General features: G+C 39.1%; 1 protein-coding gene across 1 annotated transcript in view; it reads right to left on the bottom strand.

The window, feature by feature from the left end:
- Positions 1 to 564: 564 nt before the first annotated feature.
- The window catches only part of DKK2 (dickkopf WNT signaling pathway inhibitor 2), a 106,065-nt gene continuing 87,861 nt past the window's right edge, over positions 565 to 18,768 (bottom strand). Inside the window, exons 2-4 of the mRNA XM_062198902.1 lie at positions 5,097 to 5,247; positions 3,472 to 3,627; positions 565 to 815 (exon numbers count right to left, since the gene is read on the bottom strand). Coding sequence (XP_062054886.1) covers positions 565 to 815; positions 3,472 to 3,627; positions 5,097 to 5,247 — 558 coding nt within the window. The remainder of the gene's footprint in view (positions 816 to 3,471; positions 3,628 to 5,096; positions 5,248 to 18,768) is intronic.

The raw sequence follows: 18,768 nt of genomic DNA, 5'->3' as shown, positions 1-18,768 counted from the left end.
GGCATCTGGGAAATACTGTGAAGGCCTTTAATTGAGTGGTAAAAGCAGTGTCCCAAATTAAAAGGTGATTTTATGTTGCAAATTAACTATGCTTCAGGTTTTTATTTCCTGTTTGACAACTGTTTTCATGTTTCACAGCCTACCATTTGTCCAGGTATACTAAGAATATTTTATTAAACTACAATTTGGAATAGAAATATGGCTTTTGTGCTATTCACATAGTCAATCACCAATTTGAAGGAAATCTCTCTTCCAGCACAACCTAAACTGTTGGAAGGTCACATGGTAATCGTCAGTAATTTCCACTGTGTGCTTTTTTTAATAATAGCATCTTCACAACTGTGTACATTATTTACATAAACAAGTTGCATAATGGAAACACAAGGCTGTGTTGCATTGGTCAACCATTCTAATCCAGTTCTCTTTTTCTTTCTGTTATCTACATTCTTATTACATTCTTCACTTTAGCCATTCTCCTGCATTCCAAACTTTATTTTCCACCATGCTCTAATGCATTAAATACACAAATTCACAGTCTGCTAGTGATGCTTTCCTCAGAGGCAATCAAATTTTCTGACACACATGGAGTCTGGCTTTGGAGGAGTAGGTGGCATCTTTCCATACTTTGCAAGACAAGCCCTTCGCACAGTCACACCGCTGGAAAATTTCCAGCCCATGAGAGCCCTTCTTGCGTTGTTTGGTACAAACTTCCCCCTGATGGAGCACTGGTTTGCAGATTTTGGTCCAGAAGTGACGAGCACAGCAAAACCCTTCAATGCAGTCTGATGATCGTAGGCAGGGGTCTCCTTCATGCCCTACAGAAATGAGGATCGAAAGATGATATGACCCTGGCACTTCAGAAAAAAATCAACTTTGCAGTCAGAAGCTCATAGGACACTTTTACTTATTCTATCTTTCAGGTGCTAGAAATGTCTTAGATTCATACCAATTGACTCTCCCTTAAATCACATAAACATCAGTCTGTTTCCATTATTTGCCAACTAAATATCAAATGCAATGAATAGCCAGGACTATGCATCATCTTCTAGTCACTTTTCATAGTCTGCTAATCGGTATTTCACTGATCATTACTTTTTTCCCCCTCCAGGTCAGTGAAAAAAAAAATAAAAGGATTGTTTTCAAATTAGTTAACTTGATATCTTCTTGAAAGGTTTAAATAACCTCCTAGTGAAGAAGGAAGTTGAAATTTTCAGGGACTCATAAGACTACGAATCATTTTAAGTCTAGCCAGGAAAAGGAAACTACAAGTATTCCAAGCAGACTATTTTTCATACAGAGAATTAGCCCCACAGGTGCTGGCAGGGGTGAAAAGTACTTGAAGGGTGAGCAGTCACAGGAGGCCACTACCACATTTAGGCTAAAGGACCCAAAGAATCAGGTGGTGTCAGAACCTAGTGGCTGAAATAACTGGCCAGGACTGGAATCCCAACAGGTAGCAGTTGAAGCCACCAGGAGACACGGTGTTGCCACAAACACTACTTCAGGCAGTGGAAGTGGGAGAATATGTTGGCAGACACAACTGACAAGGAATCCAGAAAATGCAGCCTTCATAAAGCCATGAGGCAAAGAAGAACAGATAGTTGACAATGAGCCCATCTGAGGGCAAAGAGGCCCAGCAACATCTACAAACTTATCATAGAAACACATGGAAGCACAAATGTATAGGTATATTAGCCAGCAAAAAGTGGTTAAACCAGTATAGCCCCTATACATCATGGTGGGGTTGATGTGTAATTCTGATAAATCAGAGTTTGGCAAATTTCTATTGTGTCAGGTTATGAATATGATAGGGTTTTAAGGCCATAAGCTGCATCACAGCTCCTCAGTTTTGATGTTGTATTGCAAAAGCAGCTGCAGTCTATGTCTAAATAAATGTATAAATGTGTGTTCCAATAAAGCCTTATTTATAAAAACAGGAGCAGGACTATTTGGGCTCACAAGCCAAACCATGTCAACCCCTGGTCTAAAGGGTTGTGTGTCATCTCAGATGGTTAATCCCCTTTTGTGATTTGGACATAATTCTCTAGCCATTCATCACAGTAGGTTCTTTCATTTGCCATCAGAAAAGTTACATATATAAGTAAATGAAAATAATGAGTAAATGTGAAACCATGCAGTAAGATAGGTATCTGTTGGAATAAAGGACAATCCTGTAATATCAAATGCATATGAATTTTGTGCAATAGAAATATTAGGAGCTATGGAAAAACATTTTTGAACTTCTGGAAAGGTAGAAAAAAGAAAAGAGGAATTATTTGCCAGATCCTTAGCACAATCTATGCAACTATTAGTGTTCCAGGCAAGACTAATAGCTCAGATAATCCATGGGATATCAGCTCTAAAAACATGAAAGCATGAGAAACAGAATGTTAAAAAAAGTAACTAGTTTTCCTTATCATCTTTGGACTTCACAGAGCTTTCAGTTTACAAATGTTTTATCGTAAATTTATAAAAAAGGGAAGATGCATTATTTCAAAACTCTTTTGAACATATGACATTTTTATTCACAGAACATATTGAAGGAGTAGTAATCCACAGATGACACTTGGAAAAAGTCTTTTAAAAAATGGAAGTGTTTTATGCTTTCAAAATTTTACCATCAGTGTTTAGGCTTCAATAAAGCACTCAAGAAACTCAACAGCAGTACAACAAACAATCCTGTAAGAAGTGGGCAAAGAGCATGCATACACATTATTCAAAGGATGAAATCTAAATGGCCAACAGACACATGAAAGTATGTTCAGGATCACTAGCTGTCAGAGAAATGCAACTCAAAACCACAATGAGGTTTCATCTCATCCTAGTTAGAATGGCTCTCATACAGAAATCAATAAACAACAAATGTTGGTGAGGATGTTGAGAAAAGGGTACCCTAACACACTGTTGGCAGGAATGTAAACTAGTACAACTAATATGGAAGACAGAATGGAGATTCTTTGAAAATTTACCCCAACAAAATGAAATCAGCATATGAAAAGAGTTATTTGTATACTCATGTTTATTGCAGCTCAATTCACAATAGCTATGACACTACAATCAACCCACATGTCCATCAACTGATGACCAGATAAAGAAATTATGCTAATTTTTTTAATTCTCAAAGGTGATAAAATGACTTACAAGTCTAACAATTTAATCAGATGGCTACATTTTCCCATTTATTTTTCAAAAATATTTTATTCTTTGATATATATGTAACAACAATGTTTATATACAATATTTCTTCCAAATTCCATGTAAAAAGGAAGGCCTGTTTAGAAAATGGCATGATTTATCAAGGTGATGCAATTCTTGTAATATTCTGTAAGAAATCTCCAGCATCCTCAGAATTAAGAATTAAGAATTTCAGTTAAAAAGTTGCCATTAAAATATCCTACTTATGATTTATTTTACAGTTCAATAGAATTATTTGTATTATTTTTTACTTCATAAGAAGTAACAAAGCCCTACCTTTTATATGTGACATCTTGGTGTGTGGTCTTCCTAGATTCTGCCATCCTAAGTCGTGGTTGGAGTAATGACCGTGGTTTCGATCTCTGTGCCGAGTGCCATCCAGAGCTGGGATGTGAGGGGTTAAGATGCTCTCAGTGACTGGGATGCAGATGCCTAGAAATGGAGATGCAAGCAATTAGACTAATACAATTCTATGTGCTCCTGATATACAGTTAAAGCCATTCATCTGCCTATCTGAACATCTGTTTTTCCATCCATATGTTCATTTACTTATTTATTAATATTAGGGTACAGCACACTTTGACACTGGAGCCTGGATTCCTTGATTAAATTCTCATTTCTCTCAAGAACAAGTGATCTTGGGCAAATAAAAATAAAAGTAGAATTACACTGAATTATTATGAATATATGAGTACTTAGATTGACAGAACAAAATTAAATTCCTGTTATCCTATATTATGTTTAAACCATGTGGCAAGTCATCCATCCCATGATGCAGATTCCTTTGTTAATTAACAATACAATCCTAGGGCACACTGTAAGCTTCTCTAGTTGAGCTCTTTTTCCCTTTACCTCCTGTCCAAGATACTCACAGTAGGTCTATGCCCAGAGATCACAAATAGATGTGGAGTATGAGCCTGATATTGCTCTTTTGTTGGAATAATTATGTTTCTGATTGCCCTCTGCAATTACTTAATATTTTTGTCACGTGTTGTCTGTGATTCTTCATTTCATAATTAATGTGAATTTTCTGCCAATAATTTATTTTTTTTAATTTTTTTTTTTAATTTTTGACAGGCAGAGTGGACAGAGAGAGAGAGACAGAGAGAAAGGTCTTCCTTTTGCCATTGGTTCACCCTCCAATGGCCGCCGCGGTAGGCGCGCTGCGGCCGGCGCACTGCGCTGATCCGATGGCAGGAGCCAGGTACTTCTCCTGGTCTCCCATGCGGGTGCAGGGCCCAAGCACTTGGACCATCCTCCACTGCACTTCCTGGCCACAGCAGAGAGCTGGCCTGGAAGAGGGACAACCGGGACAGGATCGGTGCCCCGACCGGGACTAGAACCCGGTGTGCCGGCGCCGCAAGGCGGAGGATTAGCCTAGTGAGCCGCGGCGCCGGCCCGCCAATAATTTATTAATATTGGGTAAAATCAGGCTGAGGTGGAATCTTGTGTCTCCATTTGGAGGTACCAATTACTGCTTCACCATTTAAGGGTGTCACAACACATCTTGAATAACAGGATCAAGGTATGAAACTGGAAGACTGACTCACTATTGCATTATTAAACTACAGTACGTTCCATTTTTTTGGTTCTTTGGCATGAAAGTATTCATTTGCATGATAAGCAGAATGGAACCTCTAGCTATTTATACATAACACTTCAACATGCCAACATCCTGTGTCAGTATGAGTCACAAAATACAGAAGGTAGTGAGAGCCTGGGGAAAACTAAAGTCTGGAAGATAATCCAGGTAATTACCTAAATGGTAATCTAATCTATCCAAGTCCTAAAAGATTCCTTTTATTTCATGAGTCTGAGTAGGGAGAAATGAGCCTAACTTGCAAGACAGTCTCCCTACACAAAAAGAAAGAAGCCCATAAACTCTAAGTGAGAACCTTTACCATTATTACAGCGGGTACCAGGGCAACACATGCCGTCTCGATGGCAGCGCTTCTTTTTCCTGCGACACACCATGCAGGCTGATGATCCTTGGTGGGGACTGTGGCAATACCTCCCAACTTCACATTCCTTATCACTGCTACAGGGGTATGCCTGTCATCAAGTGGAACAACACAAAAGGCAAAGCATTAGCTCCTGATACATTCAGGAAATGTTGCTGTCACAAGTCATGGTGAGAAATAAATTTGTCCCTCCTGAAAGGAAATAGACCATTGTAATAATGTTGTCAACCTACAGAATGACACTTATTTAATTGAGGATCTTGTAAAGATTGGCTTTTGATAGTGACAAAGCTTAACATTCATCAATACAACTTTGGTATTAGAATTTAGACATTTTGTTGATAGTAGACCATGAAGAGTGACTTTGGAGACTCAGAAACAGTTGTAATTGTTGGATTACTACTAATTGAAGGTGCAAAGAAATAGTTTAGACACTCAACTTTCCATTTACTAAAGGGGAATGAAGAGAAGGTTAAATAAAACAACAAAGGACTGTGCTAGACGCCAAATCATATCTCTTACCCAATTATGGAGAAAATATTTTAAGAGTGACTCCTCACAATAACTGCCTGTTGAAATGCAAGGAAGAAAAACACTTCCAGAACAATTTGAGAAAATAAACTGTTTGGCTCAGGGAAACCAAGCAGCATCCCCATTCCAGACTTGGTGATGAGCAGCAGCAGGGTTCTGGGTGCCAGGGAGATGCTCAAGTCCAATTGCATCTGTCTGTTTTCAGCAAGCCAGAAAGCAAGACCATTACAGAAGAAACAGACTCCCCCATCTATATATGCTCTACCTATGTGCTTCTTGCCTTTTTGCAAGTTTCGGAGAATATTGAAGTTGTTCCCATTTTCAGAGACTGAGAACTGAGGACCTAAAATATCAGACCGTACATCAATCCTACTCATATTTTGCGGCATGGAAACGTACTTGTAAACTGTGTAAAATATTGTTTGGGAATTTGATTTTTTTCCCTGATATTCAGTCATTGAATAATTCTATTATAATTGAAACACACAAAACATAAAAAAAGCTCTGTACTTCTTTTTAAGTAAGCATAAATGATATAATTACAAAATTAATGCTATAACTAGTACTCAAACAGTACTTTACACTTTGTGTTTCTGTGTGGGTGCAATCTGTTGAAATCTTTACTTAATATATACTAAATTGATCTTCTGTATATAAAGACAATTGAAAATGAATCTTGATGTGAATGGAATGGGAGAGGGAGCGGGAGATGGGGGGTTGTGGGTGGGAGGGAAGTTATGGAGAGGGAAAAAGCCACTGTAATCCAAAAGCTATACTTTGGAATTTTATACTTATTAAAAAAAGTATAAACAAAAAGTAGTGTAAAACACAGTGGAATAGACATTGCGTTAGTATCAAGAAAATGTCTTTTACTTTCTCCATTAAAAATCTGCACTATGGATGAACTACAGTAAAAAAAAAAAAGCTGGTGGTTATTAAAAAGAAAACAAAACTGTGATGCATTTTTGTGACTTTTGCATAACTTGTGCAATTTGAGTGTTTTCCCCATGGAATTGGAGTCAATGGTCCAGCTCTGCATGTGTTTCTTACTCCTTTTTCTCTTGCTCTCTCACCATTTCTTCCAACAGCTCTACTCCTTCTGCCCATGTCATGCATATGTGTATACACTTTCGTCCCCCATGGTGTATTTAGATCTGGTCATCTTCAATCGGAAAGAAACAATAAATATCAAGTTTATTTGAGAGTCTGAGTGGGAAAAAAAAAGGTGTGCTTGAGCCTGACTACAGTTTCTTGTGGACCCTTAAAACAACTACATAGATAATCACCAACTTCAAATTAAAATGATGGTGAAGAATTACACTGTGGCAATGTTTGATACACACATTGTAATTGGAGCCAGATAAAACTGTAAAGTGAATTTGCATGATTCTCCCACTCTGTAACTCCATTATGAGTCTGAAGAGACTATGAATGAGGTTGAAGTGTTGGGCCATTTTTCAAGAATCCAAGACTGATGAAAACAAAACAAATGTCACTCCCCGCCTTACCACACTCTTTCCCTCAAGCACTTTACCCTCTTTATATTTAAACCCATTAATTTTAATTGAAATGCAATTCACGTGTTTCTGATTCATTTACATTTATTTCATCAAATTGTTTTGCAAGAAACATTTGATGTCTTACAAGTTTCTTTCCTTCCTCAAAAAATAGGACATGTTCTTCCAACGGAAATAAACATGTACTACCTAAAATATCACGTGCTATTTACAAGACAAACCACAGACACTCCCAGGATTCTGAATATAGAATAATACTTCATTTCTTTTCTGAAAAAACTGTTTTAATGGTAGAAAAGAAGTTGTTTGTTAAAGTAGCATAGGTTCATCATTATCTTTTCTTCTCAGTTGATGGTAAATAAAAACTATTGAAGCAGTACTTATTTGATGCAAAGGATCTTAGAAAAATTAGTACACATTATAATCCTTTATCTGAATGAGAGCATGGGAAAATTCTCACAATTCAATTTTTTAAGACAGAGTCTTACTTTGACAGACTAATTTAGAGGATATGCAGTTTTATTATACTGTAATATATCTTTTAATTAGCTTGAAATAGAAAAAGCACAGTCAGAGAAAGAATATAGGAACTTTTTTAATATGAAAGGTTTTGGATATTGTAAACTTGTACTGGGAATAGGATCCCAAAATGCCTTGAAAATTTAAAAAATAAATTTTAATAATTGAAATACAAGGTTATATTACTCAGCTTCTTATATTTTTATGAAACCCCAGGTTCCAATAAACAGCATTTATATATGAATGAAATCCAGAAGGTATTAAATATATTGATTGAGATGTATTTTAGGGAAACCAATCGATATTTGGGGGCTTACTTTGCCTTATAAAATTAGCATCCCCAGCACAGATCAACTCAGCTAGAAAGTTTCCCACTAGAGAAAATGTAGATCTAACCCAATAATGGCTATTACTATGTTTTCAACATAATGCAGTGTTTTTAAGTGTTTTAAACAAGACATTTTTACTCAAATATGAAAATTATGCAACTTGCCATTGGGCATTTCCTTATCAAAAAAAAAAAAAAAAAACATGATGGTGTCATGGCAAGAGAGAGAGAGAGATTATAGTAGTTATGAAGGATCCTGAAGAAGCATGACTGGCAATGAATGAACTGCTAGAGGAAACTATACACATTAATTAAAATGTCACTTGGAAAGTATCAAATGGAAAGTATTTATTTTCCATTTATTTTGGCTTCCAAAGGATCTCACCTGTTCCCATTTGATAATGGTTTTTGTGACAAACAAAAAGTAAGCTTGAGTGCCTTAGTCTATGTTTCCATTTAACGAAATGAATAATATGTTTATCTGGAACTTATTTTAGAGGTGGATAAAAGGTTCGATTCTTTCTTCACTTGTTAGGGAACTTAATAGTGAATTTGCATAGCTCTTCAGTACCTTGGACGTTAGGTAAACAGGCTAACCACCATTTCTTTTTTTGTCAGAGGGACAGTGATATTCTGTGTGGAAGAGTGTAAATCAGTGAAAGAATTACAGAGAAATCTTAGTGTGCTTGTCTCACAGAAAAATGTTGCACAGTTCAGTCAGAAAGTAAGTTTTGTAAGCATTCAGGAAAACACAACTTCAGGCAGAATCATCCATTACTCAGCCCCAGTCACACTTAGCAGATGAATTAATCTGGGATAGCTAATAATAGCAGATGATTGGCCATAAATTAAAAATGTATGAGAGTTGTCCATGATCACTCCATAAAAACAAAGACACTTGTCCAACCCCTTTTCTAGGTTAAAAATAGAGTGGTTTCCACAAATAGCAGTGCTAGTGATCATTACAAGCATGAGAAGAACTAAAAAAAGAGTGAACACATTGGACACAGCTTGAAAATAAAGTCTATCAGAAATGAGCATTTCTTTTTGGCATATAAAGGACTTTTCTAAGTCCATTTTCTCTGTGTTAATTTCAAGTCACTGCTTAAAATTTTAACATTCTAGTGAAGAGAGGCTGAATAACTTCTGGAAATAAGGAATATGTGCTCAGTGGCAGAGAATCCGCAGACTTTGATGAATGCCTGGGCTTTCAGCTCCCACTGTGAAGTCTCACAAGCATGAGTATTTATTAGTGAGGGTTTAATGCACACATAGATAAGGTGATTGAGTGGTGACCTATTTGCTGAATTTAGGGATTAGAAAAATAAACTTGGCCACATCTCTTTCTAGAGGCTTCCAAATACCAACAGCATGTTCTTCTGCAGCTGTTGGAAGGACAGAACACTGGCAGAAAGCACTGACAAAACTGTAAACAAAGTTTTCTCATTCCATTTCTTGACAACAGTTTTATTTTCATCTAAACTCAATGTAAATTATAGTTATAAGGCAAAGCCCATCACACAAAGAATAATAATTATATAATATTCTAATACAAAGTACAATTAAGTGTAATTACTCCATCTTATTTGAAATAATTGAGCCTTCCCCTTCCCAGTCATTCTAAAACTATAGGGAGAAAATGTCTAGCATTCAAGACTTAACACTTGAGGTTGAATTTGTCCCTACTTTTCAATCACTGTCCATACCTTAGAACATGCAGAAGCAGAAATAATCAGATACCTAAGAATAATGAAATGAGAAAAGAATTTCAGGTATCTCAATGACACCAACCATTCAATAGACCTTGGACCACAATTAAAACTTCAGTTTGACTCCCAAGTTTTCAAAATAAAGGTAGTGTTCCTGTCTAATGAGGAAGGGGGAAAGCTGAGGGAATCATCACAAAGTGTTCATGTGGGTTGGCCACCCATGCAGACTCTTGCAAGACTGTCCTAGTTTTGTTGTTGTTGTTGTTGTTTTAATCGGGACAATCCTTTGTCCCCGCAAGCACTGCTGTAACCATCTCGGAAGTTTTCTGGAGCCAGAAAAACGTCATCAGCTGGGCAAGCAGAAAAACGCCTGCAGGGGATGACCGAGCTGTGGGAATGAAAAACATTTGAGGCCAGTGGACAGAGAGAGGTAGCAGCAAAGGGCTTGGGATGGGGAAGGATCTGGGAGCTCTGAAAGCTTAGTAGAAGGTTGGCAATGACATTTGGGAAGCTACATCGCACAGGCTTACACAAAGTATTTAGGGAAAACACTGATTTCCCTTGTTAAGACATTTCACATGACAGATCTATACTTCCATGGACATGCAAGTTACACTACCCTGAAAGTGGTCATTTCAGAATCAAACAATAAAATTGCACCTGCGGGAGGTGCGGAGACCCATAACTCAATCTGGCTATGTGCAGTTGTACACTGCCTGCCAAAGGCTGTGCAATGTCATCTTTCCCTTTGTCTACAATTACCTCCAGGGATAGGGGTGTACTAGATGCCTCTTTCAGGATTTATAAACACAAGGCCAGGAATTGTATTATATTAAATTTTAGGGGAAAAGTACTGGATGTGCAGCCATAGGTTCATTAAGGCAGCTGCGTGGTACTCACTCAATATGCAATACAGCAGTACATATTTATCCAGTCTTTATTTGTTGAACACCAGCCATGATCCAGATACAATCAGCTCAGTGATTTGCAAATGTTGTGCCTGTTATCTCTAAAATGATTTTCAAGAAATGTATAATCTCTTACATATCTACCATCTAAATTTTTTTCAACATGCGTTCATTATACTAATGTTATAGAATATTAAATATTTACATGATTAACTTCACAGTAACTTGGAAAAACTTAATAAAGTAGCTTTCAGTTATCTTATTTATTAAAGCATACTGAACCTATAATCACAACATTTATTCAGAGATTAAAGAACAGCATTGGGAATGATTCAGTTAAATTATTTTAAAGATTAATTTATTTTATTTGAAAGGCAAAGTGGCTGGCTCCGCGGCTCACTAGGCTAATCCTCTGGCTGCAGCGCCGGCACCCCGGGTTCTAGTCCCAGTTGGGGCGCCAGTTCTGTCCCGGTTGCTCCTCTTCCACTCCATCTCTTTGCTGTGGCCCAGTAGTGCAGTAGAGGATGGCCCAGGCCCTTGGGTCCTGCACCCACAAGGGAGCCCAGGAGAAAGTACCTGGCTCCTGGCTTCGGGTCAGCGCAGCGCACCAGCTGCAACACACCACTTGGAGGGTGAACCAATGGAAGAAGGAAGACCTTTCTCTCTGTCTCTCTCTCTCACTAACCCTGCCTGTCAAAGAAAAAAGAAAGAAACAAAGGCAGAGTTATAGAGAGGGAGAGGCAGAGGCAGATAGAGAGAAACCTTCCATCTGCTGGTTCCCTCCCCAAGTGGCCACAATGGCCAAGGCTGGGCCAGACCAGAGCCAGAAGCCAGGAGCTTCATCTAGCTCTCCCATATGGGTGCAGGGGCCACACACTTGAGCCATCTTCCTCTGCTTTCCCAGGAACATTAGTAGGGAGCTGGATCAGAAGTGGAGCAGAAGGGAAATGAACCAGAGCACATATGGGATGTTGGTGCTGCAGGAAGTAGGTTAATTCTCTGTGTTTCAGCACCGGCCCCCATTCAGCTAAATTTAAAGTCTCCAAATTATCAGCACTCTTGGATGTCCTGTATCCAGAATTTCCAATCAGGGCCAAGTTTTACTTTTAAAGAATTGGAGCCTGGAATTCCATTCAGGTCTCCCATGTGGGTGGCATGGGGTCTGAATACTTGGGTCATCTTCCTCTGCTTTACCAGGCACATTAGCAGGGTGCTGGATCAGAAGTGGAGTGGTCTGGGCTGGAGCCCTGCAACCATGTGGGATACTGGCAGTGCAGGTGGTGGCTTAACATGCTGTGCCAAAAAAAAAAAAAAAAAAAAAAAAAAAAATTAAAAAATACTAAAGATTTGAAATAGCTAAAAAGTTAGTAATTCCAAGTTTGTCATTTTAAAAAAAGAATATCTTTGATAAAAACAAAATTCCAGCCGGCGCCGCGGCTCAATAGGCTAATCCTCTGCCTAGCGGCGCCGGCACACCGGGTTCTAGTCCCGGTCGGGGCACCGGATTCTGTCCCGGTTGCCCCTCTTCCAGGCCAGCTCTCTGCTGTGGCCAGGGAGTGCAGTGGAGGATGGCCCAAGTGCTTGGGCCCTGCACCCGCATGGGAGACCAGGAGAAGCACCTGGCTCCTGTCATCGGATCAGCGCAGTGCGCCGGCCGCAGCGCGCCAGCCGCGGCGTCCATTGGAGGGTGAACCAACGGCAAAGGAAGACCTTTCTCTCTGTCTCTCTCTCTCTCACTGTCCACTCTGCCTGTCAAAAAAAAAAAAAAAAAACAAAAACAAAATTCCAAATTTTACTTCAGTTTGTCAACCAAAAGAGCTTTTTATATTTCTAGCTAATGCACTGTAATAACATTTGGAATGTGTGAGGATTTCTCTGTCCCCCTGTTCCATAAAATGTCAAGAAAAATAATTGTAAATCCATGCATAAGCTTGTATAGTTTCAAGAAAAAGAACCTGGAAATGGAAGATCTGGAAGTTGATTTCATTAAAACAGCTCATGCTGTGCACTCCATGGAAAATCTTTGAATACCTTTTACTCATTTTCATTTTCAGGATATGGTGTTAGAAAATTGATTTTTTGATATGAAAGTTCAAAGCCGAGAGAGTATCAACTAAAACTGCCTGGATTATAAATTAGGAGTGATGCATTTCTTCTAGTGTTCCATTAGCTTCCCTAATGTATTTGAAAATCCTCACTCAAATCCTGAGAAACAATAATTCCATGAAGTAAAGGCAAGGTCCTCTCGAAGTGCCATTGCTTCCCCCTGTTCTCTGTATGTCATTAAGCAGAAGGCAGATCCGAGGGAATTCTCTAACTTTGAACACACACCACATCGTCAGCAGTAACATGTACACTACTGTTATTGATCACAGGGTGAATGTGGAGAGCTAAACTCTTCCAGATGGTCTCAGCACCTAGAGAAATGTAAACTGTGTGGCTTACCTGACTCTTGATTGTCTTTCTTTTGTCCCAATTCCCCACTTGTTCACAACATACAGGCCAAAACACATTTACTTCATGCTGGAAAAAGCAGCATTTTAGGATTGCAGCAGTAGTTAGAGTCCTGCATAATCCACATGCCAGGACAAAGTTCTTTATAATTCCGTAATCCTGACTAAAACAGAGGGAGACACTGTGCAGTTTTAAGGCGTCTTACAAATCTAGGATTGATTGTTTTACTATAAAATTTTCATTGTAGCCTTATAAATTTGCCTGACCACATGACTTTTGAAAAGGCAACATGGTAGGATGAATTTGGGAGTTGTACATCAATTTGAATTATGCCTCCATAATTATTTTTTGTGTGAGACAAAACTAAGTTACCGACTTTCACTTCCCTCCTTGATAAAATGAACATAATTAGTAACATTAGCAGGGTGTGTCTTTGTATCTCATAGTAAAAAATTGTATCTCATGGTAAAAAATTTCATGAAGTTTCTTCTCTGTGTTCACATTTTTTATTTTTAAAAAATTTAAGGGGCCGGGCCAGTGCAGTGGCACAGTGGGTTAATGCCCTGGCCTGAAATGACTGCATCCCATATGGGCGGTGGTTTGAGACCAGGCTGCTCCACTTCTGATCCAGCTCTCTGATGTGGCCTGGGAGAGCGATGGAGGATGGCTTGGGTCCTTGGGCGCCTGCACCCACGTGGAAGACCCGGAGGAGACTCCTGGCTTCAGATCGGCACAGCTCCAGCCATTGTGGCCATCTGGGGAGTGGACCGGCGGATGGAAGACCTTTCTGTCTCTACCTCTCCCTGTAACTCTATCTTTCAAATAAATAAAATAAATATATATAAAAAAATTAAGGGCCCGACACTGTGACATAGAGGGTGAAGCTGCTGTCAGTGGCACCAGCATCCCATGTGGCTGCTTCACTTCTGATCCAACTCCCTGCTAGTGCACATACGAAAGCAGGAGGAGATGGTTAAAGTGCTTGGGCCCCTACATGCATGTGGGAGACCCAGAAGAAGCTCCTGGCTCTTAGTTTCAGACCAGCCAAACTCCAGCAATTCTGGCCATTTGGGAGTGAACCAGTGCATGGAGGATCGATCTCTCTGTCTCTGTTTCCTCTGTCTCTCTCTTTCTCTCTTTCTCTCCCTCTTTCCTTCTCTCCCCCCCAACACTGCCTCTCAAATAAATAAAAATCTTTGAAAAATATTTAAGACATATAAAAAGTGTACCAACTTATAGGTAATTATGTGGTAGTGCTTCATTATAGGTATACATTGTATAATATCCAATCAGGGTAACTGTATTTATCCTTCAAGCATTTACCGTTTCTTTACAATTAAAATTTCAAAAATCATATCTTCTATATTTTCTTTATAACACAGAAATATACAATCCATTATCTACACCCTACTGTACAATAGATCCCCAGAATGTCTTACTCCTATCTAGCTATAACTTAATACCCATCAAACAACATTTCCCCATCTTCACCTCCCCAATTCCACCTCAGTCTATATTAACAGCAATTATATTTTCAACTTCTATGAGATCACATATTTTTCAGACTCCACATATGAGTGAGATCATGTGACACTTGTCTTTCTGTGTTTGCTTATTTCACTTAACATAATGAACCCCCAGTTCCATACATTTTGTTGCAAATAACAAGATTCTGTCCCTCTTTATGACTGAGTAATACTCCATTGTGTATCTGTGTCACATTTTTTACTCATTCACTGTTGGATGGACAGTTAGGTTGTATCCCTTTCTTAGCTATTGTGAATAGGGCTGCAGTAAACCTGGGAGTGTAGATGGCTCTGTAACATATGGGTTTCATTTCACTTGGATATAAACTCTGGGTCATATGGTAGTTCTATTTTTAGCTATTTTGAGGAAACTCCATACTGTTTTCCACAATGGTTATGTTAATTTACATTTCCACCAAGAGTGTATAAGGGTTCAGTTTTCTCCACATCCTCACCAACACTTATTATCGTTTGTCTTTTTGAAAAAAGCCAATCTAGGGGCCGGCACTGTGCCATAGCGGGTAAAGCCATCGCCTGAAGTACTGGCATCTTACATGGGCCTCAGTTCAAGTCCCAGGTGCTCCACTTCTGATCCAACTCTCTACTATGGCCTGGGAAGGCAGTAGAAGATGGCCCAAGTCCTTGGACCCCTGCACCCATGTGGGAGACCTGGAAGAAGCTCCTGGCTCCTGGCTTCAGAACAGTGCAGCTCCAGCTATTGCGGCCATTTGGAAAGTGAACCAGTGTGTCAAAGACCTCTCATCTCTGTCTATGTCTCTGTTTCTGTCTCTCTCTCCCTCTGCTTCTTTGTAACTTCCTTTCAAATAAATTAATTAAAAAAAAATCTAAGGTGCTGTGATGTCTCATTATGCCTTTGGATTGCCCATGAGGTTTCTTTAAAAACTACTTGATGGTGGGCACTGTGGCACAATAGTTTAAGCAGCTGCTTGGGGTGCCCACATCCCGTAGTAGAGTGTCAGTTCTAGTTCCTGTTACTCTGCTTCCTGTCCGACTTGCTTCTAGTGCGACTAGGAAAGGCAGCTTCTCTGTCACTCTGTTTTTCAAATAAATAAATCTTATCTTAAAAGCTACTTCATCACTGACTCCTAAATATTCTGTTTCTGTAAGATGGATAGGGTCCAGGAATCTGTATTTTTGACAAATTCTGTCCTGGTGATCATATAATAAGTTAAGGTAGGGAATACTGCTTTATACAGTTGACTCAGAGATTAATAGGGGGCCAGTGCTGTGGCATAGTGGGTAAAGCTGCAGCCTGCAGTGCTGGCATCCCCTAAGAGCACCAGTTCAGATCTTGGCTGCTCCATTTCTGATCCAGCTCTCTTTTGTGGCCTGGGAAAGCAGTAGAAGATGGCCCAAGTCCTTGAGCCCCTGCACCCACATGGAAGACCTGGAAGAAGCTCCTGGCTCCTGGCTTTGGATCGGCACAGCTCCAGGCCCATCAGGGTAGTGAACCAACAGATGGAAGACCTCTCTCTCTCTCTCTCTCTCTTTCTCTCTCTCTCTGCCTCTCCTCTCTCTGTGTAACTCTTTCAATTAAATAAATAAATCTTTTTAAAAAATAAAAATAAAAAAGAGATTAATGGTACCTCCCATATAAATATCACACAGGCAGGGGTGGCTGAGTAGGCTAAATCTCCACCTGTAGTGCTGGCATCCCACATGAGCACCAGTTGGGATCCCAGCTGCTCTTCTTCTGATCCAGCTCTCTGCTATGGCCTGGGAAAGCAATGGAAGATGGCCCAAGTGCTTGGGCCTCTGCACCCACATGGGAGACCCAGAAGAATCTCCTGGCTCCTGACTCCTGGCTTCAGATCAGCCCAGCTGTGGCCATAGCGACCATTTGGATAGTGAACCAGCAGATGGAAGACTTTTCACTGCATCTCTCTCTCCTGTCTGTACTGCTACCTCTAATTTAGAAAAAAAAAAAAAAAAACCTTTAGAAAATTTTTAAAACATATTGCACAAGCAGTGCTTGATCTCTTTAAGATGTGGATGCACTCTTACCATCAGGTAGGCATGAGTCTAAATAGGGAATCTGTCTTATGACAGTGACGTGCGTCAAGTAAGAGGCTTGCTGACAACCACCACTATTTCCAGGAAGGTTCATTTTCACCTCTGGTCCTTAGACACTGTGCTTAGGGGCGGGCTTGAGAATTTCTAAAACTATGTGGAAAAGTAAAATAACACATAACAAAACACCCGTGCTCTTTGGGCGGAAAGCAGTGTGGACTCAGAGCTGTCAGCACAGCCATTACGGCTTGATTGTTTAATATCCTCATGTGGTGTACACTTGTGTCTTGTTGGCAATGTATAGCTTCTCAGTTTTCTTTGTATCTTGTATCTTGTGGCTCTTTACAAAATAAGGACTCCTCCTCCTCATACCTAGCATGATAAATAGATGATGTGTGTTATTATTATTTCCTATTCTTTGTAGGGCATCAACTCTCCTTTTTCTAATGAAAATCACATTTAAAATTTAAGAAATTGATATTCAGATACATATGAAAACATCTTTTTGAATTGCTATCTAGAAAAGATTTAACTTACAATTATAGAATAACTCAAGATTAGTATTTCTCCAGCCCAAATCACAAATACTTAGCAGTTTTAATTGTCACGTAAGTTTAAGTAAGCACTTTTTCATTTAAAATATCATGAGGGAGGCAGGCATTTGGTACTCAGGACACCCAGATCCCATATCAGAATACCTGGGTTCAGGTCTCAGCTCCACTCCTAACTCCACCTTCCTGCTACTGCATGACCTGGGAGTCAGCAGGTGATGGCACAAGTATTTGTGTTCCTGCCACCCATGCGGGAGACCTGGATTGAGTTCCAGTCTCCTGGATTCATCCTGGTCCAGCCCCAGCTTTTGTGGACACTGGGAGAATAAACAAGCAGAGGGGAGATCTCACTCTCTCTCTCTGTCTTTCAAATAAATGAAATTATAAATATATCATAGGGTTAGACTTAAGGATATGAGATTACTATTATTATCTGTGCGTGTATAAGTATCTCTATGCATATGAGCATACATATCTAAACACTCATATGCATACATGTATACACACACACATACACGCACCTAAATGTGTACATTATTCCAGTTATCAGGAAACAAACAATACCCATGGAAATGTGAATGAATATATAGAGTAGAGGAAAGAGGAAATTTTATTTTACATGTTACCTTTATTTTACCTTCTTAAACATTTTCTCATTTGCACTAAATGTATATATTAGCAAGTAAAATTAGTACTATTTTAAAATAATTGATATGACAAGATTCAAAGTGAAATTTGGTATCCCTTTCATAGTTGTGCCTTATGGTTTCATATTAAAAAATTGGAAGAGCTTGGATCTATAAAGCCAGGGCTTCTTGAAGGAAGTATCAAGCACCAAGATTGTAATTTCTTTATTAAACATTTTGTTTCACAAATGTTGTTGACCAAACCAGATCACTGATACACACACACACTCTCTCTCTCTCTCTCTCTCTCTCTCTCTCTCTCTCTCACCAACAATTCTAATGCATTGTTCTAATAATTACTTAATTGAGCTGATAGTTATTGTCTTGGCTGATTTCATTTTTTGTGGAACATTCATACTGAAATCCTTCTATAATCTTGCTTATGTCTTGTTCAGTTCCTCTCTGAATTAGGCCAGAAAAATAGTCAAATGACTAACTGGCCTCATTTTATGATGATTTTGAATAAACAGATGATGGAAGCAGATAAAATTAAAGATTGCTCTTTTATGATAGAGAAGAAAGAAAAGTGCAGCAAAATATAATTGTCAATATTCGTTCTGCAGTGAACGGACTTCATGTCTGTTTACAAGATACTTTAAGCCCTATGAAAACATGGCTTCAAAATTATACATTGTTCCTCCTTGATCTGAAAGTCTATAAACCAGAAAGCAGGAAGCATTTCATCCTCCCAGGTGCACTGGTATGGAGAGTCAATGACTTAAGGAAAATCTGACATTATATGGTGATCTAGAGAGTTGGGGCAAGAAGTTTCCTCAGTAGAGAGTGGCATATAGATTAAATTGACTAAGATACTTTGTGATAAAAATGCAGCACCAAATGGGGATTCATAGT

The sequence above is a fragment of the Lepus europaeus genome, chromosome 8, assembly GCF_033115175.1.
Source record: "Lepus europaeus isolate LE1 chromosome 8, mLepTim1.pri, whole genome shotgun sequence".
In the NCBI taxonomy this organism is placed as follows: domain Eukaryota; kingdom Metazoa; phylum Chordata; class Mammalia; order Lagomorpha; family Leporidae; genus Lepus; species Lepus europaeus.
This window is presented reverse-complemented; position numbering and strand designations above follow the sequence as displayed.